Below are 23488 nucleotides of genomic sequence, written 5' to 3'. Positions count from 1 at the left end.
CATGGCCCACAGGCTGGCTACGGGTCTCGACCCGCAGGATTGGGCTACACAGGGGAGCAGGGCTTTGCGTAGCAGATCAGGACTCGACGGCATGAATAAGGGCAGGGCCCGTCCTTTACGCTCATGCAGGACACACGCCAGGCGCAGAGCATGTTTCCATGGTTCCCCAGCAGTTGCTGGTCAGGTCACCCGCGTCATCTGCCCGTGACACACTGAGCTGAGCTGGGTACCAGCACCTACGGGGCACGGACGGGGGACAGACCTGTCGACCATCACAGTCCTGAGCGACAGTGAGGGGACACCACTCAGCAGCAGGGGCACAACCCGTCGCTTAGGCCAGCCTGGGGTTTGGGACTCGCAGTGAAAGAGCGAAGACGGAAGGCGCGTGGGGTGCGCGGCCAGGAAGCTCCGGAAGGAGCGGCCGAGAGAGCAGGAGAGGAGATGGAAGAGGAACGGAACGGAAACAACGCAAGACGCCAGCCGCTGCTTCTGGGCAGAGATGAATCCAGCGGGAGAACGTGTGAGAAGCCTGACATGCGAACCCAGACGATTCGCGGAGACGCCCGGACAGAGCCACACGGGACTAACGGCCGCACAGGGACAGCGGCCGCACGGAGCAGGGAGCTCAGACTGCAGGCAGCGGGCGCCAGGGCCGCGGCAGGAGGGAGGGCGCCGGAGGCCGGAGCGCGCGCAGCTGGCCGGCAGTCCTCGCCATCTGGCCGCTGCCGGGTCTTGTTCTTCTGTTTTAAGTGAGCTCCGCGTCCGGCGTGGGGCTCGGGCTCCTGGCCCCAGACCGAGTCCCGCTCTTCCAGCGACGCGGGCTGGGCCCTCCGAGTTCTTAAGTATCGCCTGCGCTCGTGCCGTTTTCCTTCCGGACGGACTGTAGAATCGCTTCGTGGTCCAGGGACGGGTAGCAGAATCCAACAGCAAACACACAGGGACATGCCCTCCTTTGGGGACAGTCTCGCTTCTGGGGCGTTGTGACCCCCAGCACGCGCCCCTCACTGCAGGGACACGGGGGTGCGGGGACTCCGGTAGAGACGGGGCCTGGAGCCGTCTCGGGGCTCCTGATGCGAGTGGGGTTGCGGGGGTCGCCTCGGGGAAGGGAGACGAGAAGTGAGTGGGGGGCAGAAGCGACCGTGTGACGCGTCTTAGAGCAAAGAGCAAGTCCTCTGCCAAGTGACGTTTGTCGGAGAGAGACACGGGCCACCTGTGGGAGAGGGTCCTCTTGCAGTCCCAGAATTTCTCAAAACAAACTTTCAAAAGTCACGTGTGCCGTGAGTAACTGTACGTAATAATGGAAGTCAGAACCCTAAATGTGTGTCACCGGCCACACAGCGGCCGAAGGAGAGTCATGGTACCACATGAGACTCTGTCACGGGTGCGACGCGGTGACCTGCTCCGAGAGAGGCTGAGGCGGCGAGGGCGGAGTTTGTCCCGCTGCTGGGTGGTCTGGGTAGACACCGAACGGCCAGCGAGAATCTCTTTCTTTGATCGCGCCATTCACCATTTTTTTTTAGGATTTTATTTATTTATTTGACAGGCAGAGATCACAACTAGGCAGAGAGGCAGGCAGAGAGAGAGGAGGAAGCAGGCTCCCCGCTGAGCAGAGAGCCCGATGCGGGACTCGATCCCAGGACCCTGGGATCATGACCTGAGCTGAAGGCAGAGGCTTAAGGCACTGAGCCCCCCAGGCGCCCTGACCATGCCGTTTTTACCGGCTCTTCTCGTGTTTCCTGCGTGTCCCACTCGGAGCGCCCGTGTTGCAGCCGTCGGGTCTGTGGTGCAGACACCCTGGGCGCTCTCCCTCCGACTGCTGCCAGGGCACCTTCTCCATGGCCCGACTCCGCACTCGAAAGGTGGCTGTCATTGAGTTCGGGCCTTAGCGGCCTTAGACGTTGGGCCGGGTCTGGTGTTCCTGTTCCGGAGCTGTCTGCGAAGGGGCGACAGCACGGGGGAAGGGCCACGCTGAAGCCACACTCCGGGACCCACTGAAGGCCCTGGTGCTGCCCACACTTACCCGGCCGCCGCCTGAAGGGGACTGACAGCGGGATTGGCTGTCCTGGTGCTGCCCACACTTACCCGGCCGCCGCCTGAAGGGGACTGACAGCGGGATTGGCTGTCTCGGCCGCCAGTGTGCTCCACGGGTCCTACGTGCGGTCCGGTCTCCTGCGCTGATGCTTCCCCCTCATTCCCGCCCGACACAGGCTGGCCCAGCCCCAACTGGCCCTGTCCTTCCGGGGTCCTCGTCCAGGACCCGAACTTGCCCAGGAGGAGCAGAGGTATCCTAATTTGCCACCTGTGCGGCCACACCCAGCAGGATCTGCTGGTCCTTAGACCCTGGGAGCCGTGCAGGCCGTCAGCTCGAGACTCCCCCCACGAGAGCTGCCACCAGACCATGGCCTCACTCCTCCGACCCGAGCGCTGTGACTTACCTTAGACTCAGGCCGCGGCTGCGAGGGGCAGCCAGGGAGCGGGTGTCTGAGGGACCGACGGGTGTGGTTCAGGCCCCAGGGAATCGGAGCTTCCCGGGCTGGGGCAGCACCGACACCTGGTCGTGGTGAAGCTGCGTGCTGACCCAGGAAATGAGAGCAAATTCGAAGCACTAGCTAGTAACCCCCAGACGTGTCCTCGTACTGACACGGCTCTGTCCAGTAAAGTCCAGATCCAGGTGACCCGCTGGGTCCAGACGGCGGCACTGGGTGACCCGCTTCCTCGTGTCCGCAGGTGACCTGAGCGTCTCGGCAGACCGTCTGAGTGAGAAGCGGTCCCCTAACGACTTCGCCCTTTGGAAAGCCTCCAAGCCAGGCGAGCCATCCTGGCCGTGCCCCTGGGGAAAGGTATGCTCCCAGGGAGGTGCGGGCGGCAGGGGTGGGCGCCCTCGCTGCTGTGGTGCCCGTCTGCCCTGTCCTGGCGGCCCACGCACCACAGAGCCTTGTGGGCCTTTGGGCACATGACTTCCCTTCTGGGACTCTGCCCGGTGCACCTGGGGAGCAGGTGGGCGGACTGTCTCCGACGCCCCCATGTCCTCGTGGCCTCACACTGGAGGCCAGTCCATGCTCTGGTGTCCCGGTGACAATGGTCCTGGCGGCCCAGAGCTGGGGCAGGGGGTGCAGGCACCTGCCTCTCGTCCAGGCCTGGGCGGTTCTGGGAGTGTTCTGGGCTGGGACCCGGACAGCAGGGGCTCCCCAAGTGCTCATGTGCAGAGCATAACGTCTGTTCCGGTAAGGCTGGTTTTGAGGGTCAGGAGCGCAGGAAACTTGAAGGCCTGGACCGAGAGTGGCCGGTCACGGGGTCGTCTGGCTCTGCAGGGGCGTCCGGGATGGCACATCGAATGCTCTGCCATGGCGAGCGCTCTCCTGGGAGCCTCGATGGACATTCACGGAGGGGGCTTCGACCTCCGGTTCCCCCACCACGACAACGAGCTGGCCCAGTCGGAGGTAGGCAGGGGCTGGGGCCGCTGTGCCTGCTGGTGGCGTAGGGGGGGTGGGTAGGGTCTTGAGATCCCCGCGGTGGTAGAAGCAGCCAGGGGCGCAGCCAGCCAGGAGCTGGGCACAGCCTGAGGCCCACATCAGGGGCTCGCTGCTGGGATCTGAACCCTTGTTCGGTCTGATTTCCTGCACAAACAGCCTGAGTGCTGGCAACAGACAGGCCTGGATTGGAACCGGTCGTTGCCGCTCGCCTCGCTGGTCCAGGGCCACCCCCGAGCCCCAGCTTGAAGAGGCAGCCCCCTCTCGTGCGTCGTCGCGTGAACCGAGTGCCCGCAGAGCGCCCCGACCTCGCCCCCTCTGCCCCTTCCCGAGCAGGCCTACTTCGAGAATGACTGCTGGGTCCGCTACTTCCTGCACACGGGTCACCTGACCATCGCTGGCTGCAAGATGTCCAAGTCACTCAAGAACTTCATCACCATTAAAGACGCCTTGAAGAAGCACTCCGGTAGGCCTGAGCCGGGCCCCGGGAGCCAGAGCCCCTCCCCAGAGCCCCTCCCCAGAGGCCTGAGCCCCGCCCCGCAGGGAGGTCCGGTGGCAGTGGCGGGGAGGCTGAGGGCTCGGCGGTGCTGTCCTCCATCCCAGCGCGGCAGCTGCGGCTGGCCTTTCTGATGCACTCCTGGAAGGACACGCTGGACTACTCGAGCAACACCATGGAGTCGGCGCTGCAGTACGAGAAGTTCCTGAACGTGAGCCGCCCCCCCCCCCTCGGCCGCCGCGGGGTCCTTCCCGCTCCCGCGCCCACTGACGGGGCACGCGGGGCGGCCGCCTCGAACTCGGAGGGCAGCCGGCCCTGCTCCCCAGTCCCGAAGCCCCGCTGACCTGCCGGAGTCAGGCGCCCATGTCCTCTTGTGCCCGTGGGGCGCGTTTCCCGCACACCTGCCCGCAGAACCGCCGTCCCAGGCAGCACCGGCCGCTGGTGCGGTGTGGGGCTGCGGTTTCTCTGGGGACACGTGACGGAGACGCGCTTCACCACGGTCCTCTCTCAGACGCCGCCGGGGCGGAAAACTCTTCTATGACCGTTAATCCAAGTCTTCTGACCTTAGGAGTTTTTCCTAAACGTGAAGGACATCCTGCGAGCTCCCGCGGATATAACCGGTCGGTTTGAGAAGTGGGAGGACGAAGAGTCGGAGCTGAACAGGAGGTAGGAGACGTCTCTCCGGGCCGCGAGCGTGGCCGACCCACCGGCGGGGAGGCCGCCGTGGCACCGTGGCTCCCACACACGCAGACCCGGCCACCGGCCACGCGTGCGCATGTGCACTGTCACCCGCTGACGCGCCCGGTCCTCTCGCTCAGCTTTTACGACAGGAAGGCGGCGGTTCACGCAGCCCTGTGTGACAACGTCGATACGCGCACGGTCTTGGAAGAAATGAGGGCTCTGGTCAGCCAGTGCAACCTGTACATGGCGGCCCGGAAGGCTGCCAGGAGGAGGCCCAACCGGGCTCTGCTGGAAAGCATCGCTCTCTACCTCACCCACATGCTGAAGGTAGGCGGCCCTCGAGCTGCAGACCCCTGCGGCTCTTGCCAGACCACGTGTGCGCAGGCAGCGGCCAGGATCGCGGAGGCCCCAGGCAGCACGGGCCCTGGTGTCCGGTCTCCATGGGCCACCTCTCAGGACCTCCCGACGCACTCTGGCATGTCTGTTTCTCTTTGTAGATCTTCGGGGCCATCGAAGAGGAAAGCACCCTGGGATTCCCAGTGAGAGGACCTGGAACCAGCCTGGATGTGAGTGGAACACCCCTGGGCACAGAGAAGCTTCCTCCCTGGGGGCCACCCCACCCCACCCCTGGGAAGCAGTGCCCATGTCGAGGAGCACCCTCCTGCCTTCCCTTCCCTTCCTCGTTCCCCTCCTGCGCCAACCCTGGGGCCATTGGGAGGCCCACGTTAGGTCCCACCTGCCCCGGACCTTCCGGACTGAGCCCCGGGGCTCGCCTGGACCTGGTCGCGGAATCAAACTGACGCAGTCAGCTGTTCTCCTGTGCGCTCAGCCTTCCCCCTGACCGATGGTGGGGGCTGCCGTGTGCTGTCTGTGAGCTCGGTCCCGGGACAGCAGGCGCAGTGGGACCGACTCGGATGGCGCTGCAGCCACGGGGTTCCCGTGGGCTCATGTCCTCGCACGTGTGGGTTCGGCCAGCGCGCCGACCGGTGCGTCCAGTGGGGAAAAGGGTCCTCAGTAGAGGGCAGCGTCACCTGGGACTTGTTTCCGCTGGTTTCCGCTGACCCTCTCGTGGCACGTGCTCACTCAGACTCCTCAGACACTCCTCAGGCCTGGTCCTTGATGATTCGGTGAGAAGGTCCGCGTAGCTGTTTAGACCTATTTAAAGGACAACAGGAAGCAAGGACAAAGTTGAAAGAGAAACTTTTTTTTAGAATTCTGTTTCTGGACGGTGGCTAGCGTGAAGAGGGGAGCGTACAGGTGGTTCCCCAGGAACTGGCTTCTGACGAGGAACCAGCTCCCGTTAGGGAGAAGCCCTGCCCAAGCTCCGGGCCACGTCCCGAGGGCCCCACTAGCCGTCGAGCTGGTTGGTCTAAAGGCATGAACCTTCCTCCGCGCTTCTCGGAAAGGAAACCCGCGGAGCTGCCGTGCCGTCTTGTACGAGTGACGCCCGGTGTTCCGCTTCGTAGAAAAAGAGAAAGAGAGAAAACACTTCGCGTTGACGACAGGCTGGTCTCAAGCTTAAAAAACAACGTTTTTAATGCAGTGGTTGTGTGGGGGCCTTTCCACATGGCCTCAGTGGGCCCTTTGAAAGCGTGCGTGGGAATAAGCAGCCGTGAGGCTGGCCCACGGGGGCACTCCTCCTCCAGGCAGACCTCACGGCATGCTAGCTGAGGCCTCCGTCCCCCTGCGCGGCGGCTCACCACGGCGGTCTTGGTGCCTGGTGGAGATAAAGAGCAAAACCCCATGCCCGGTCCCCCTGCACGACTGCGGCGCCCAGCCCCGGATGTGGGATTGGGCCGCAAGAGGCCGGGGCACTCTCCAGCCTAGCTGGCTCCTGTGTGCACTGGTTATTACTGGCCGTCGGAGGACTGAAGTAGGAGGCAGGGAGCGACTTTGCTTAAAAGCCTACCGCAAAAATTAGGGAATATGGAAAGGAAGATGTTATAAAATCATCGTTTCTCCAGTTTGGATTCTGCCGTCCTTGGCTTTCCCTTGTCGGGCTTGCGGTCCCGGGCCGTCTCTGGGCCAGTGCAGGCGGCCAACTGCGGCCCGGGTGCGAACCTGTGCGTCGCTGGTGACGATCCTGCGGACTCTGCTTCCTCTCGCACAGGCGTGTGCGTGGCCACAGGTCGGACGCAGGCTCGGCCTGGTTCCTGGTGCCAGCCTCCGCTCCCGGCCCAGGAGGGACGGCCTCAGCCTCCCAGAAGGCGGGCCGCCTGACAGACACCCACGTGGAACTGTTTAACCGTAGAGATGGGCTTTCGTAACAGTGGGTCTGACCCGAGGCAAAACCGCACCTGTGGGCAGGTGCACGGAGCACCTGGCCGAACGCGTCCTGCTGGGCCGGGGGCGGGGAACTGCCTCCTGTCTCTGGCCCACGTCGTCCACGCGGGGACCGAGCGTTGAGGGGGGAGCGTGTCCCAGCTCTGGGGCAGCGGCGCGCCCGTGGAGCCCTGTCCGTGAACGCGGGCCGAGCTTCTCTCTGAGCGAACATGTTCTTCCCGCAGCTGGAGGCCACAGTCCTGCCCTACCTGCAGGTGCTGTCCGAGTTCAGAGAAGGCGTGCGCAGGATCGCCCGGGAGCAGAAAGGTGAGGCGCTCCCTCCCTGGGGCTTCTCACCCTGTGGGCCCTCTGTGCGTGGGGCTGCCCTGGGTGCCGGCGGGGGCGAGCGGCGCCGGACCGGGGGCACGACACCTGCAGCCCCTGCCCCCCCCCAGCATGACAGCCACCACGTCTGTGAACACTCATGTTCCCCGCGGGGCAGGGCAGCTGCGTGGCGGCCGAGGACACGTGTGACAGGTGGGGTTTCCTGGCCTGTGCTCCTCGGAAAGGCAGAACGAGGCCCCTGGGGGACCCCTGCCCTCCATCCCCGCGGGGCTCCTTTCCACCGTCGGCGCATCCACGGGCCTGTTCTTGCTTCCAGAAGCAAGCACGGGGAGCTGGGGGAGCCACGGCTGCCCCCCACTGTTCTGCCCGGCGCCACCGGCGTTCCTGAGGTGGGTCACTGTCGCTTGTCCCTGGGGACTTGGAGAGTGCCGCGTCGTCGCAGGCCGCTTTGGCCGGGCCGTGAGCCGGAGCGCTGAGCGCCAGCAGGCAGGAGCGCACGCCTCAGTCTGCGCCGTGTGCGTGGCCACCGGGTGTGCTGAGCCCGGAACGGCCAGGTCCGCTCTGCTGCGCTCGTCCTGCGCACGCTGCCCCGGTCTCCCACGGGGCGGCACCGCGCAAGAGCTCAAGCCTTGCCAGGGAGGGGCACGTGGGAGTCACTCACCACAGATACTTAATCTGTCCCCAACTGTGTCGTGCTCCCTGCCCGGCCTCCCAGTCAGGCTATCCTGAGGGTGGTGCGGGCAGAGGGCCCCTGGGGCGCTCGGGGAGCCTCTGGGGGGAGCCGCGGCTTAGAGTCGAAAGAGCAGGCCTGGGTCTGTCCCGGGGAGCGCGGAGCAAGAGGGCAGGAGGGCCCCGAGGCCTTGGGCCCCCAGGGGGAGCCTGGGTCTGACCGGGGCTTCAGGCCTGGGCGTGGGGACTCGTTGAGTAAGCACGGCCCTCTCTCTCCAGCACCTGGCACCCTCACTCCTGTAGAGCGCTTGCGAAAGCCTGACAGGCTCTGCCGACCCCGTGCCGCCTCAGCCAGCCATGCTGACGGCACTGGCGTCTCAGGCTTGGGGACGCCTGGGCACCTCTTTCCGACTGTCCCCCTGCGGCACAGCATCCTTTCTGGCAGGTGCTGGCGAACGAGGGCCATCGGAGGCCGTGCGTGGCTGGGCAGACCACGCCGGGGGCTTACACAGGCCCTCAGAGCAGTGCCCGTCGACGGGCTTGGGGAGTACTTTGGTTCTGCTTCTCCTCGGCTCGCTTTTTCTGTTTTGATCTGTTTGCCGCTCAGGCAAACAAAGAGCCCAGATTCCTGAGTCGGGACAGTGGTAGTTGTGTCTGCTCTGTGTGCCTTGGCGGCCTACAGTGCTCTCCTGCCCTGAGGACCGGGTGGAGCGAGGTCATCCTGCCCGAGTCTGTGGCCTGGGAAGCACAGACCTGGTGCCCTGCAAATAGGGTCCCTTCTGGGAGCCAGAGACCTGGGGCTCATGCCCCTTGGACTGCACAGACAAGGACAGCATTCTGGGCTGGTGACGGCTCCCACCCTACAGCGGCACCAGCCGTGTGAGTCTTTGTTGGGCACCCGGCTGTCCCGGGACCCTGGGCTGGCCGTGGAGACAGTGAGACGTGCAGAGTAAGCCCCGGGGGCCTGGGTACGATGCCGTTTCCCTGATGTATCACCTCGAGCTCAGCCCTGCCCGGGAAGGATGTGCGCTGGGGGCATTTGGCCAGGAGAGCTTGGGAATTTGGGAAGAAGTGAGAAGAGCAGGGACGCGGTGCGGCCAGGTGCCCTCTCCCCGCGTTTGTTTCGTTTTTGGTAAAGCGTATGTGAACGTATAAAACGTATCGTCTGGTCGTGAGCAAGCGCGCAGCTCAGGGCACCACGCTCGTTCACACTGTTGTGAGGCCGCGTCCACTATCCGTCTCCAGAACTTTCCACTGACCCAGATGAAGACTCCCATGAAAGTGACCCCCCCCATCCCTCCCCCGGCCCCGGCACCCACCGTCCACTCTCTGTCCCCCTGAGACACCGACCGCTGTCCCTCCCCCAGTCCCGGGTACCAAAGAACCACCGTCCACTCTCTGGATGAATACTGACCCCCGCCCAAGGACCTTCTACACGTGGAATCCTGCAGGACTTGTCCTTTTGTGACTGGCTTCTGTCACTCAGTGTGACTGATACCCTCCAGGTCCGTCCACGTTGTGGCTGGTTCAGAGTTTCCTCCGTCTTCAGGGCTGCTACTCCCGTGTGCCTAGATCCCATTTTGCTTGTTCCTTGTCTGCGGGCAGAATCTGTGGCCTTCTGCGTCCTCTCCTGGGCCTCCCTGCACTGACCTGACGGGTCTCCCTGTCCAGTGCCCGGTCTGTTCTGCGGCCCCCGCGGCAGCAGCCAGCCCCAGCAGACTCGCCCCCTGCCTGTGGCCACACGCCTCCAGGTGCCCGAGCTCTGCGGACGCCGTGAGCCCCGCACCGTGCTGGCCCGCGAGGGCGGTGCCAACGGGGACTCTGCTCGCCGTGCTCGCGCCAAGTGCTTCCGAGCTGCTGCTTGCTGGCCGGCGACCACAGGGGCAGCCCGCTTTCTCTAGAAGCTGCTCCAGCCAGAGCCTCTTGGAGCAGCAGGACCGCGAGGTGCTGGTGTGGGCCACGTGGCCGGGGGCGCGCCCTGCACAGCTACGGGGCTCCTTCTCTCCTCCTCTCCTTGGAGGAGCGCACCCAGGTTGGTGCCTATGTCTCTGTGGTCTCCCCCTCGGGAGCACTTGTCCTGCGTGTGCCCTGCTGCATGGGGTGGCCCCCGCTGTCCCGGGTCACAGCCCCACCTCCCCCAGGGCCGCTTCCCGCGTGACGGCCCTGCCCCGTCCCGGCTTCTCCCCCGGGTGCCGGGGCCAGAGCCGCAGACAGGATCTTCCCAGGACAGTCACACCGCACAGCCTAGCGTGGCTGCCGGCAGCACGTGGCAGTCGGTGAAGCGGGACCGTCCCTGTCCCCGGCCCCCGCCCTGTGGTCGTGTCCACACGCAGGGCCTCCTGCTTCTCCCCGCCATCCCGGAGGCAGGCCCCGTCTCTGCTCCTGCTTTCGCCTTCGCTGTTGAGATCCGCGTTCTCCTTTAGGCTTGAGAACGGTTGACTGAATTCGTTAGAAACGTCCGACCAGAGATTTCCCTTGGAAAAAGGAAGAGTCTGTTGAGGTGAACCACGCAGAACCCAGAACCAGCTGTCACGAGAGCGGACAAGTTGGTCGGCGTTTAGTACGCTCAGGGTGTCGTGCAAACACGCGGGCCTTTCCGCTGTCCAGAGGAACAGCCGAGGCCCCGGGCCCCCAGCCCGGCGCCCACCAGCCTGCCTTCTGTGCCTGTGGATCGGCCTGGTTGGGACGCCCCGTGTCTGTGCGGCCATGCAGCCCGGGACCTTTGCGTGCGGCTTCCTGCACGTCCCCGATGCTGTCACCGTATGTGGCCAGCTCCTTGCCGGGGTGGCTAGCATTCCCCTGGCTGCGAGCACACGTCTCGTGTGTCCGGGCCGGCGGACACCTGGGCAGCTCCCACCTTGCGGCTGTTGTGGGGAGTGGGGCTCTGGGCGTGTATGCCCGGTGCCTGCTGAGTCCCGTGTTCAGGGTTCGGGGCCGTCCTTAGGAAGGGAAGCCGTGGGAGTCCTGGGGCAGTCGCGTGCGTGATTTTCTAAAGAAGCCCCGAACCGTGTTGTGCGGCGGCTGCCCCGTGTCCCCCGTGTCCCCCGCGCCCTCGCAAGTGCTTGTTACTTCTGGCTGTAGGAAAACGACCGCCGTCGGTCCTGCCGCCCCCGGGAGCCTCTCTGTGGGGCTTTGCTGCGTCCTCCCCTGACCACACACGGTTGCAGTCCCGTCCCTGCACCTCGTGGCCACGAGTGCCTCTTGTCTGGAGAGCTGTCCCTTTGACCCTGTGCCCGTGTCTCGTGGGGTCGTTCGTCCTGTCCTTGTGGGCTGTGGGAGTTTGTCATTGTGCGCACTGGGCTGGTCAGTCTGTGACCGGGTAGACGGGGGAGGAGAAAGCGAGCCGAGGAGAAAGCGAGCCGAGGAGAAAGCGAGCCCCCAGAGAAATCAAGAGGTTTGGAAAGACAGGCAGTGGGGGCCAGTTCTGAGCTGTGTGCACAGGGCAGGTCTCAGGCGGTGGTGATGGCCACAGTCCTCAGCTCTGCACAGCCTCACCCACAGGACAGAGGGGCCTCTGGGGGTCCTCCCACCCAGCCCCAGCTGACAGTCGGCTGATGGTGGCGATGGCGGGCCCTGGCTTGCTTTCCTTCTGGTTCGGTTCGCTTAGCCCAGCTCCCGCCCCATGGGGCCCTCTGGACGGGACGAGGGCAGGGAGCAAGGGGGGAGGGCGTCATCCCATAGGCTGGGGAGGTACAGACGGCTTTTCCTGGAGCAGCGTTGGGAAGCGCGAAGCTTCCCAGCCATGGCCATGCCTCGGGGATAGGGGAGGGCGCAGAGGTCTTCCGAGATGCGTGAGTCGCTATCCGTTCCTCATTCATCTTTTCCACAGTGAGTGGCCCCGTGGGCCCCGGCCAGTGCTGCCAAGGGACGAGGCACCGCGGCGGGCAGGGTGTTTCTCATCGTGCGAGGCCGGGGCACACAGAACCACTTGGGTTGGGCCCGTGGTGCAGGCGGATGCCCGGGGGAGGGCTGAGGACGTGGCCGACGCTGCCCGCAGTGTGTCCACGGTGAGACGAGGCCGGCTGTCAGCCCTCCTGTCACCTGACGTCCGGGGGTTGGGTGCTGTCAGAGCTTCCTGCGATGGCCTGCCACCCCGTGCCCTGTGACGGCCGGGCTCCCACTCGGACGTCCCCACGGGGGACTCGGTGGGTCAGGCGGCCTTCTGGGAGCCGGGAGGTGGGCCAGTCTGAGACGTGGTTTTGGGAGACCACCATGCACAGCCTGCTCCCGCACGTGGCCCCCCAGGACCCCTTGTAGCTGCTCTCGGGATGGCCCCACGTCCCCGCTGCACAGACGTCACCGGCCACTTGCCCGGTTCTTACTGCTACCAGGTCCCCTTCCCCAAGGGCAGGTTCTCACCCTAGGATTTCTGAGTGAGGCCTCCGAGTGCTCTTGGCTCTCCGCGGCAAACAGACGGCCTCTCCCTGCCGTGTAGCTCCCCGCCTCACGTCCGACCCGCGGGGACTGTCCCGTTCAGGCCTGAAAGCTGCGTGGTGCTGTCTTCATCCCGGCCCGCTCTGTCTGCTGGCCTGGGCCATCTTCCATGGAAAAGTCACTTACAAGCCCGTGGGACAGCCAGGCTCTGCGCCTCCTCCTGGGCTTCTCAGGCCCTCTGCTCGCTCCAGCCACAGCTGAGGTGGCTGAGGCTTGGCCGAGAGCTGTGTGCCCGCGGTGGAGCCCATGCTCGCGGCAGAGTCCCCCGGCCTCTGGCCCTTCCCTACCCCGCGGCTGGTCCGTGCACGTCGGTGACAGGTGCTGGCCGCTGCGGGCGTCACCCCAGCCTCCAGACCCAGTTCCGGCTCTCGCTGGAGCCTTGTGGGTCCTGGGCCTAGCTGCCTGGCCGTGAGGACGTTTGGAGAAAGCAGGGGTGCGGTTCACGGGGCTGAGGGAGCGTGGGGCGCTGCTGCAGGTTCGGGCCGGTCGGCACCGAGGTGCTGGCGCGCTCGTCCACGCCGGGTGTTTCTCTGCACCGGGCAGGCCTGTCAGGGCGTGAAGAGCACAGGGAGCCTTTGCGGGGCTTCTGGGTGACCTCAGAGCGCGCGTGGCCTCGGGTCCCTGCGTCTGGAGTGTGTGACGCAGCTGCCCCTCTGGATCGCCGGGCCGGGGCTGTGGGGGATGGACACCTGCCTGGTTGACCAGGGGCTTGGGGGCTTCTGAGCTCCTTTTCTGGGGGAGAAACCTCATTTCTCTGGACCTGCTGCCCGCCTGGCTTCCTGCTCTGAATCCCCCGCAGCTGTGCGGGCACAGCCGCAGACGGGATCTGCCTCAAAGCGGGGTCCCGGGGTGCTGCCCAGTCAGCGGCGTCCTCGGAGCCTGGGCCTCGGCTCCCCCAGAGCCCGCAGGAAGGCGCACGGTAGGCGCGTCCTGGTGCTGCCCGTGTGTCTGGTTGGACTGAACCACAGTCTCCGTCCACAGTCCCTGAGGTCCTGCAGCTCAGCGACGCCCTGCGGGACGACATCCTGCCCGAGCTCGGCGTGCGGTTAGAAGACCACGAAGGTGCGTCCCGCTGGCCGCGTCTGGGGGCCCGTTGGGGGGTACCTGCGGGCACGGGGCGGGGCGAGAATGATGCTGGGGTCAGGGGCTGGTTTTGAAAGAATTGCAGGACGGGGTCGAAGGTCCCTGGGTTTTTGCGCTGAGCAGTCCCGGAGCAGCACCTCTGTGGCCCCTGGGGGCAGCCTTGTGGTTTTCTCTCCAGCTGTCCTGGACACCTCCCGAGTCGGATGAGCATTTGGGTGTCCCCTCCCCTGGCCCAGCTGCGTGTTCTTGCCAGGACACCGGCCGCCCGGCCTCGTCTGTTGCTCGGCAGACGGCCCGCAGGACTGCTGGCGGGTTTCTCCCTGTGTCTGTTGGCACCGTGGGGGTTACGGCTGGGCAGGAAATTACTAGATTTTAAGTACTCAGGTGCGTGTCGCATTTTATGACTTCTGGGCCTTGTGTCACGAGCGGCGAGGCCACCCCACGTTCCAGTTAACATGGAAGCCCCGTGAGCAGCGAGGGGCCGCGGGGGCCACGGGGACGGGGTGGGGGTCGGGCCCACCTCACGCACTTGGCTCTTCAGGACTGCCGACCGTGGTCAAGCTGGGGGACAGAGAGGCCTTGCTGCGGGAGAGAGAGGAGAAGAGACGGGTGAGTGGCTGGGGCAGCCACACGGTGGCAGCAACGGGAGACGGTGGGTGCGTTACCCTGCGAGGGCACCCGTGTGGGGCCCAGCATCTGCGGGTGTCAGAAGGAGGCCTAGCGGGACACGGGCTGTGGGGCAGGGCGGTCACAGAACAAGGTCTGTCGGCCACGGGAGGCCCTGTTTTTACGAAGCAAGCCCCCGAGGTCAGGGGAGAGCTCTCGGGAAACCATGTAGCTGACGCGCTGGCCGCAGCTTCCTCTGTGGAAGCGGGGTGTCCCTTGTCCCCGCGGGAGGACCTGCCAGTCACAGCTGCGTCTGCCCAGGAAGCGTGGGGCAGGTGCCGGGGGCCGGGGGCGCGAGCAGCGCGGGCGGGAGCTCCGTTCACGACATGAGCGCAGGGCAGGTGCCCGACCGCTGGCACTGAGCCGCGGGCAGACCCACCACCGTGGGGCGTCCCCGAGAGCCAGGGCCCTGTCAGCTCCCGTTTCTGTCCCATTCGCTCCCCCAGCTTAGTGGCCTGTCCCCAAGGCCGGGCTCTCACCTCGCCTTGGACAGCGTAGCAGGTGGCCCGGCCACGGAGGTGACGAGGGGCTGGCCGCGCTTCCGCCACCCCGGGCTGGGTGAGGACACAAACACCGCGGCTCGCCACGCTCCCTGCCAGGTCCCTCTGCCCACGCGGCTGCACGCAGGGCGGAAAGGCGGACGGGTCTCTGAGGAAGGCGGCAGGGGACGGCCCTGCCTGGCGGGTTCCCACACCAGCCGCAGGCCACGGCGTGTCTTCCCGCAGCTCCCGTCTGCCAGCGGGGCCTGTCCCAGCCAGCAGTAGCCGCCCCCGCCCCGTCCCTGAGTGTTCCCGCCGGGGGACAAACACTGTCCTCGGGCAGGAAGCAGCCGCCGAGCCCGTGCCAGGCCGCCTCTCTGCCCGCTGCGGGCCTCCCCTGCGCCGGCGGCTGCTTCCCCCGAGCCCGGGGCTCCTGCTTGCAGGACTTCACTCCCGTTCCCACTGCGCGGGCCCTGCCCTGACCTCACCCGGCCCGATTCTCGGCTCAGGCCCCACAGGAGCCTGTACCCAGCTGCCCCCCCGACTGCTTTGCTGACCAGGAAGTCCCGAAACCCAGGATGTCCACGAGGGTGTCAGGACTGCACCCCCCAAACCTGCACCTCCTTCATGGTGGTGCAGCTGGGGGCCTGGGCCACCCCCTCGGCTGCCACCGGCACCACGTCCCTGCTCCCAGGCCGGCCCCGCAGCCCTGCCCTGACTGCGGGTGGGGCGTGGGCTCCGGGCCTTCGCGATGCTGTCCCCGCTCACGCACCCGACACAGCCCCCCGCCCCAGCGGGCCTCACTGCTCCTTTCTTTGTGCCCACCGGGCCTCAGCCCCGTCACATGCCATCACATGGTCCCGCACGTCCGGAGCGGGCCCAGCACCCACAGGGGCTGCTGAGGGTCTCCCGGGGAGTGAGCGAGAAGCCGTAATGACCAGGGCCTCCCAGCCCCCATGGGGTGGCCGGTCAGAGTCCAGGTGAAGGCGATGGGGTCCGCAGGCCTTGCTTTGTTCTACCTCCCGGCCCCGGAGGCCCCCGGGCAGATTCGCCTCATGGGGCTCCCACTGCTCCCCTAGGCTGAAGAGGAGAAGAGGAAGAAGAAGGAGGAGGCCGCCAGGAAGAAACAGGAACAAGAGGTAACACCCCCATCTGTGTGGGGCCCCGGCTCTCCTGGGCAGAAGTGGACACTCGGACCCCGGGTCCTGCTCTCTGCCCCTCCCTCAGGCCTGGCGAGGTCCCCACTCCCCCTGTGCCCACCGGCGGCGCCTCCCCGCCACGGCACCCACCAGTGCAGGGAGGCCAGGAGGCCCTGGGAGAGGGAGAAGCCTGGCAGGGGAGCTGCCCCCCCGGCACCCGCGGGCTTGGTGTCGCTGGAGAGGTGTCGGACGCCCCTCGCTCTGTTGGTGGGGATTAGGCAGGACCCACCGTGTGCAGCTGTCCCTCTGCCCCGGCCTCACCCTCCCCGTCTTCCATCGCCCTCTCAGTCCCCGGGCGGGGCTGGGGGGGGGGGGGAACTGCGTGTGACGCCCTCCCCGCGCGGGCTGGGCTGCGGTGACCAGGGCTCTGTGCTCCAGGCGGCGAAGCTGGCCAAGATGAAGATTCCACCCAGTGAGATGTTCTTGTCGGAGAGCGACAAGTACTCCAAGTTCGATGAAAACGTGAGTCTCTTTTCTTTTCAGAACCCTGTTAGACCACTGCGCCGGGGGTAACGGGGACTTCCAGCCCTGGGCGAGCAGCTTTTCTGTTTGGGGTGCCGTTTGCGGGAGGTGCCCCAAGTGCCCGAGGCAGCCTCCCTCCCTCGCAGCGGCCGAGTGGGTCCTGGCCTGGTTGAACTGAGCCCGGGTCTCCCTCGCAGCCAGAGGTGCGGTGGCGGGGGGCGGTGGGGGGGACATGGGCACTGTCCCCAGACCCATCTGTACTGGCCCCCGTCTGCGCTGGTTCGGATGCGTTTGCCTCTTCCCTTTGCGACAGCCCGATCAGAACTGAGCCACAGTGACCCAAAGGACATCAGTGGCCTCGGCCCCAGGCGGGAGGGTGCCCCCCACCCCCAGCCCAGTCGCTGGCTTCTCGGTGGCCAGGACAGGGGCTGCCATGTGGCCACGCAAAAGTGTGGCGAGTCTGTGTCCCAGGGCTGAGCTCGGGCTCCGAGAGGGGGCCAGGCGTGCCCTGCTGACCCGGTGCTCCCCACGTTCCCAGGGTCTGCCCACACACGACTCAGAAGGCAAGGAGTTGAGCAAAGGGCAAGCCAAGAAGCTGAAGAAGCTCTTTGAGGCCCAGGAGAAGCTCCACAAGGAGTACTTGCAGATGGTGCAAAACGGAAGCTTCCAGTGAAACCGCGGGGACTGGGCTCTAAGCCACCGGTGGCCGGACTTCTGTCCGCATTCCTCAGTGACCGCGCCCCGGGCTCCGACCCTCTTTACAGCGGTGCCCGGGGCCTGAGCCCGGGACTCCGAGCAGAGAGGCCCACGCCGTCGCCGGCGCTGAGACCGGAGTAATAAAGATTTCCAAACAGCGAGGCCTGCCGGCCTGTGTGCTATCACCCTGCCTGGTCAGCGCCCGCGCAAGCTGCCTGGGGCCGCTGGCTCAGCAAGTCACAGCTCCATGCTCGGGTCAGCGGAGCTGTTGCAGCCAGCCGAGAAATTTCTCCCCCGTGCAGATTGCTATCGGCTAATCTCTGGTGTGTGGGCGCATTTGGAGGTATTGAAGTAGGAGAAGCCCGCTGACCCCCCACACAAAGGCCGAGCGGCCAGCCCCTCTGGTTCTGATGAGTAAGCACAGTGTCTGGTCTCCCGCAGCAGCGCCGCCGCCCAGGGGCCCAGACCTGCCCACCCCCGTGCACAGCTGCCCACCGAGATAAGGGGGGAGGTCACACACACGGCAGGTGGCCGTTGGTCACCGGCTCCCAGCGCGGGCACCACCCTGCTGTGGCTGAGCCTCGCCCGCCTAGCCTGACGGGGCTGTGGGCACAGTCAGCAGTCAGCAGCCTGCAGAAGCCGGGCGCCAGGTCAGCCCCATGATGGCAGAGGACGGACGCGCCGGTGCTGGGCCATCAGGTTGGGACTCGGACAGGCCATGACGGCTGCACCGAGCCACCCCGCCCCCGGGGGTGATGTGGGCACCATCCGGTTGTAAGCACCCTCGGCCCTCGGCCCCATGACCCCCCTGGTAGGAAACCCTGGGAGACACCACTCCCCGCAGCGTCATTTACAGAGCCGATGGGACAGCAGCCCGTCCCCAGGCGCCTGGTGCGACTTGGGGGCACCGCAGGCACGGGGAGCACGTGGTAATGACACAGGGCGGGGCCGCTCGTGCTGAGACCGTGACTTCTCAGCCCTGTACACGGGTCGTACAAACAAACCAGTAGGACGAAAAGACCCCAAAACACAGTGAAATCTGTTGCCGGACGACAGATCACCCCAGAACTTAGTGGCCGGAAACCACAATCACCTTACTGTCCTCTCTGGCGCCTCTCGGTCGGCCAGGTGCCTTTTTGGCTGTAACCTCAGAAGTGACAGCGAGACTGCCGCCATCCTGGCAAGCAGGGGGTCCCGGACACCCGCCACGCTCCATGGGATGCGGTGGCGAGGTTCCAGAATAGAGCGAGGGCCTGGCAACGTCCTGGCAGCTTCCGCTCCCTTAGGGGGCTCGCTGCTCTGCTCTGCGTCCGCCGTGGGCTCCTCGAAGGCCGAAGAGGGCAGACTTCGTTCCGGCATCTCGTTGGTAGTGATGCTGGTGGTGGTGGTAATCTGTATTGTGGGACGAAGCAAATACTCCTGATGTCCGCACCCCAGACGTCAGCATCAGAGAAGAAAGACTAGCGTAAAAGCAAAGGAGTTAAGGAAGACCGCGGTAAGGCCCATATGGGAATTAGAACCAGCATGAACCGACCGTGGGCTTTCAGAGTCCGGGCTTCCTGGCTGTGTGGACGGAGGGCAGGCCTGGCTGCGGGAGTCCCTGGAGAGCCAGGCTCGGGACTCAGTGCCACCCGCTCCCTGGAGAAACGGCCCGTTCCAGACCTAGAGCAGAAGCACCAGGACACCCGAGACCTCTGTCCCCAAAGGGAAGCTCTCAGGGACGGAGGGGGTCGTGTCGGAAGGGAGGGATCAGGAGGGCGTCGTGCGGGGTCTAAGAGCTGCCCGTCGGTGACGTTGCTGACGTGCTGGACCCGGAGGGACGGGCTGCGTGGACAGTGAGGCCGGGGCGGGGGGATCTACGCTCTGGCCGGCACGACGGCACCCGCGGGGGGGGGGGGGGGGACTTCCACGAGTGCGCATCTCGGGAATCTCCCCTGCAAGATAAACCGTGTCCAGAGCCGCCACTGACCAGGTCGGGGGGCGGCAAGCCCTGGGAACAAGGACTCGCTGAAGTCCGGGCAGGCGTGTGCCGTCGCAGAAGCAGGGGGGCCAAGAGATACTTGTCTGTCCGCCCTGCAGGCGGGTTTGCCTCTGCTGGGACTCAGTGACTTGCCAACGGCAGAGTCAAGGCTGCCCCCATGGGGCACGGGAGCCGAACTCGGCCTCCGGCAGCCCCGCTGGCGTGTGGCGCCGGTTAATGAGAGGGGCGGGACACCAGGCGCAGAAAACCTCCGTTCCGTGACCCCAGTGCGGCCGGACCCAGGCCAGGCTGCTGATGCCCCGGGGACAGCGGGTGGGAGCGGCTGTTTCCACCATGCCAAAGCGTCACCTTGCAGGTGGCTCGCAGGTCACAGGGGGCAGGGGAGATGCGCTGTACACACATCACCCTACAGCGCCGGGCTCTGGCGGCCCCCAGACGGGGGCAAGCACAAGACCCAGATCCGGGCAGGGTGCTGCAGGGGAGTGACCGGACCCTTCCAGGAGGTGGGCACCCGGGCTGCCGGGCCGCAGGGGCCGCTGTGTCGGGGGGCTGGACGGGGGGTAGGCGGCGGACCTGATGGCGGAGACGCAGGCCACCGGAGCCTTGCTGGGTTTGAACAAACCGCCCTGGAGACTGCCAGGATGCTGGCAAGCAGACGGGGTCTGGGATGGTACGAAGGAGGTTTTGCTAGTTGTGTCCCTGTGACGGTGGCACTCGTGTCTGCCCGTGTCCCCAAGGGGAAACGTAGCAGGAGGCTGCCGGGCAGTCCACGGCAGCCGGCAACGCTGTGAGTGGGGGCCTCCGTCCTGATGTCATCCTCTCTGCTTCTCTGCGTGGAACTTCTCACGACCAAACGTCCTTTAAAGCACGCTGCCAGGGAATGTTCTCGTCTTCCGTGAGGGACGCGAACCCTGTTCTGCCGGCTCTCTCGGAGAGCCAGGCAGCCTGGGGGGCTGGGGGATCGAGGGCCCGGCGGCGGCCTCCATCGGAGTCACGGTCCCCCGGCAGGTCCCCTCGGGTAGACGTGAAGAGAGTCCTCAGCGCCCTGCAAGCTGCAGGAGAAACTTCTGGAACAAGATGGGGTGGACATTTTTAAAATTAATTTTTAATTAATTAATTCACCGCTGACAAGTATGTGTAAGAAACCTCTTCCCAGCCTCTGGGAGCCAGCCTTGTCTTCCTGCTTCTCCCCAAAGTGAAATACTTGGTGTTTTCAGTATAAAAATACCAGAAATGGGCGCCTGGGTGGCTCAGTGAGTTAAGCCTCTGCCTTCGGCTCAGGTCATGACCTCAGAGTCCTGGGATCGAGTCCGGCATCAGGCTCCTTGCTCTGCGGGGAACCTGCTTCCCCCCTCCCCCCCCCCCCCCCCCCGCCTGCCTCTTTCCGTCTACTTGTGATCTCTGTCAAATAAAAAAACAAAACCTTAAAAAAACAAAAACAAAAACCAGAGATGGGCTTGAAAATAAAACCATGCCCCAAATTCCCAGGACAGAGACTGAGCAGCCCCCTAAGACCATCTCAGAGAGAACCTGTAAGGCTTTGGGGACAGTCTCCCAGACTCTCTCCTTCTGAGGCTCTGAGGCAAACAGACGCTCCGCACGGCACACCCCTCTGTGCAGGGAAGGGACGGCGCGGGGCATCCCAAGTCCACACCCTAGGAGAGCCTCCGGTCCCTGCTGTCTTCATGCGTCTGGGTGTCGCCGTCCCGTGGACGGACGTGCCCCCAAGCCCCCCCCCCCACCCCAGCTCCACGGTTATTGTGCAATGAAGTCAGGCTTGCCCGGGCCATTGCTGAGCGCGGGGCTGGGGCAGCTGGCCCACCGGTGTCTCTGGCTCCTCTGGGGATGGGGTGAGATGTCCACGTGGAAGGCCCCTGGGCAGAGGCCGAGGAGGCTGAGGCCAGCAAGGAGCAGGAAGGGCGGGGGAGCCCTGGAGCACAAACCCCTGAGGTCCCCATGGCTGGAGGCCACGGAGGACCTGCGTGCGGGGGCGGTCGTCAGGTGCCCCGCCCAGAGCTGGGCAGGGGCGGAGTCGGCGCTGGGAGACGCAGGAAACCCCACACCCCCAGGGGTTCTGGTCCCAGCCCTTCTCCGGCTTGGTTACACTTAGCATCACTTGGGGACTCCGAAACAAACCCGTGCCCGCCCCACAGCCCCAATTCTGAGTTCCCTGAGGGCGGTGGGGAGCTACGCAAGTACGGAGAGCAGAGGAGTGCCGTCCGAGCCTAGCAGCAGGCTGGTCCACAGCGTGGAGGGCGGAGGGGCTGACGGGCACCCTGGGGACCCCCAGGCGGGAGGACTGGCTGTGACCTCAAGCCAAGGGCACGAGGGGTACCTTAGCTGGTGACGAGTAAACCTTCCTGGCGAGGAAGGAACCCAGCCCAGAGCAGCTCCATCGGCTGGTGCTTCTGCTGTCCAGGGGAGGATCCACCTTCATTCGGGGCTCTTGGGAAATCTCTTAGCAGATCCCCAAAGCCTGGGGTCCACAGTGGGGTGGTGCCTTCAGACACAGGACCCCAGGTGCTGGGAGCTGGGGTCTCAAGCCGCTGTGGTGAGGCAGGGAGCCCACCGCCGCAGGGCTGCTGGGGCTGGAGTGGCTGGGTGCCTCACCCTGGGTCCCCAGGGACTAGAAGGGTGAGGACAGACCCCCGAGTGGAGGCGGGCAATGGACAGGGTCAGCCCCTCAGCCCTGACGCAGAGTGAAGGCTCCAGAAACTCAGGGGCCAGGAGCAGTTGCCCCACTGGAAGCAGAGGCAGACTTCCTTGCAGGGACCACTTCCTGATCGGTGACCCGCTGGCCCGGGGAAGTGCCAGGTTTCCAGGACAGAGGTCGTACGGGGTTGAATAGCATCCCCCCCTCAAAAAAAGTCCTGTCCAGGTGGAGCTCTACAACGTGCCTTACTTGGGAACGGCGTTGCAGGCATGATGAGTTGGGTTAGGATGAGCTCCCACTGGAGTTGGGGGTGCCTACGTGCAGTGAAAGACCCGCGGATCCCATTACCCAAGAATTCAACACTGCCACAGGATGCAAACAGCAAGAGGTTCTTTATTGCAGCGCGGGCGCCTGCGGGTGGTCAGCCGCTCCTGCTAGCTGAGCACACCAGGCTGGAGTGGTGCAGGGTTTTTATAGACAGGTACAAACAAGTTTTGGATGAGACGGAGCTGATTGGCTGACAATTTGAACATTTGAAAAAGGCATACTTGGTGTTTACGGATTGGCTTTGGGAGATCTGCGCGCGCAAGGAAAAAGGCGGGGAAGGGGAGACAAAGAAGGGAAGTTAGGCCTTGTGATTCAGCGGAACACCCCTGCCTACGTGACTAGTGTGACTATGCCTACGTGGTCTACGTGACTACTGTGACTATGCCTATGGGGTCAGGTATTAGGCCATGTCTTACGAAAAAGCTGTTTGCAGGGAGTGCTCTATTTTTGCTAAGAAACAGCTATTATGAAGTGACCAATTAACATTGTATTGAGGGAGCTAAGCGGTTACAGAAAAGCAAAAGAGCAGTTATATTGAATTTAATCCTGGGGGAAGGGTCTTTGCAGGCAGGGGTACTCTTCACATAACAAAGGAACTAATTAACTGCTCCTTTGCTATGCAAAGAGCACTCTTTCATTTCCCCCCTCTTTCTTGATCATGGATAGAATCTTATATCCATTCGTCCTGTTCTTGCATGTCCTGCCCTTGCATTGAGCTAGTCCGGGACCCTGTTTGTTTAAGGAGTTGGTATTGCTGTGTCAGTACCATGGTCTGAACTACCGACAAGCGGTCTTTCATGAACTGGACGAGTTTACTTAGGATGCAAGGGCCAAATGATAAAATCAATAATAGGATAATAAGGGGTCCCATGAGGGTGGACAATAAAGTTGTGAACCAAGGTGATCGATTGAACCAGCCTTCAAACCAGCCTTGCTGGGATTCAAAATCCCTTCTCCTTTGGGCCAATCTCTCTCAAAGCTTATCCATCGTCTCCCTAACCACCCCAGTTTGGTCAGCATAAAAACAGCATTCCTCCTTTAAGGCTGCGCATAGTCCTCCTTCTTTAAGGAACAGTAGATCTAATCCCCTTCTATTCTGTAGTACGACCTCTGAGAGGGAAGTTAAGGATTTTTCTAAGGCCGTGATTGATTTCTCTATCGCCTCAAGATCAGCAGTCATAGCGACTTGTAACTGCATAAGCTGGTTGCCTTGAAGTAAGGCAGAAGTTCCTGTTCCAATTCCTGCTGTTATTCCTCCAATTCCTAACAATAGAGCTATTGTGAGGGATATGGGTTCCCTCCGGTATCGGAACTTTTCTTTCCCCTCATAGAAGTCGAGGATGGTTTCTGAACTGTGGTATGTTATTCTGGGCCAAAGTTGGACTAAGATGCAGTAATCTGCAGTGGCATTTAAAAGCCGGGCAGAGATACAAGGGGTTAAGCCGGTGTTACAAGCCCAATATGTTCCGTTGGGTGCTTCTAAATAGTAATCGCCGGGAGAAATGACAGCAGTCGTGTTGCATAGTGCCTGATGGAAGGTGGGCACTGTGCCTAAACATAGTCCCTGGCCGGATACTTCAGGGAG

General features: G+C 64.3%; 1 protein-coding gene across 3 annotated transcripts in view; it reads left to right on the top strand.

Annotated features, from left to right (window-relative positions):
• Window positions 1-17103, top strand: part of CARS1 (cysteinyl-tRNA synthetase 1) — a 43209-nt gene extending 26106 nt beyond the window's left edge. For all 3 annotated transcript variants that reach the window (XM_046014557.1, XM_046014558.1, XM_046014556.1), the window contains 13 exons: window positions 2728-2840; window positions 3312-3440; window positions 3807-3936; window positions 4074-4177; window positions 4535-4632; window positions 4785-4974; window positions 5145-5213; window positions 7155-7236; window positions 13339-13419; window positions 13982-14049; window positions 15665-15724; window positions 16163-16246; window positions 16785-17103. In XM_046014557.1, coding sequence (XP_045870513.1) covers window positions 2728-2840; window positions 3312-3440; window positions 3807-3936; window positions 4074-4177; window positions 4535-4632; window positions 4785-4974; window positions 5145-5213; window positions 7155-7236; window positions 13339-13419; window positions 13982-14049; window positions 15665-15724; window positions 16163-16246; window positions 16785-16919 — 1343 coding nt within the window. In that variant the 3' untranslated portion in view covers window positions 16920-17103. The remainder of the gene's footprint in view (window positions 1-2727; window positions 2841-3311; window positions 3441-3806; window positions 3937-4073; window positions 4178-4534; window positions 4633-4784; window positions 4975-5144; window positions 5214-7154; window positions 7237-13338; window positions 13420-13981; window positions 14050-15664; window positions 15725-16162; window positions 16247-16784) is intronic.
• The last annotated feature ends 6385 nt before the right edge of the window (window positions 17104-23488 follow it).

Source organism: Meles meles, chromosome 8, assembly GCF_922984935.1.
Source record: "Meles meles chromosome 8, mMelMel3.1 paternal haplotype, whole genome shotgun sequence".
NCBI lineage: Eukaryota > Metazoa > Chordata > Mammalia > Carnivora > Mustelidae > Meles > Meles meles.
Note: the sequence above shows the minus strand (reverse complement) of the source record. Positions and strands in the feature narration are given on the sequence as shown.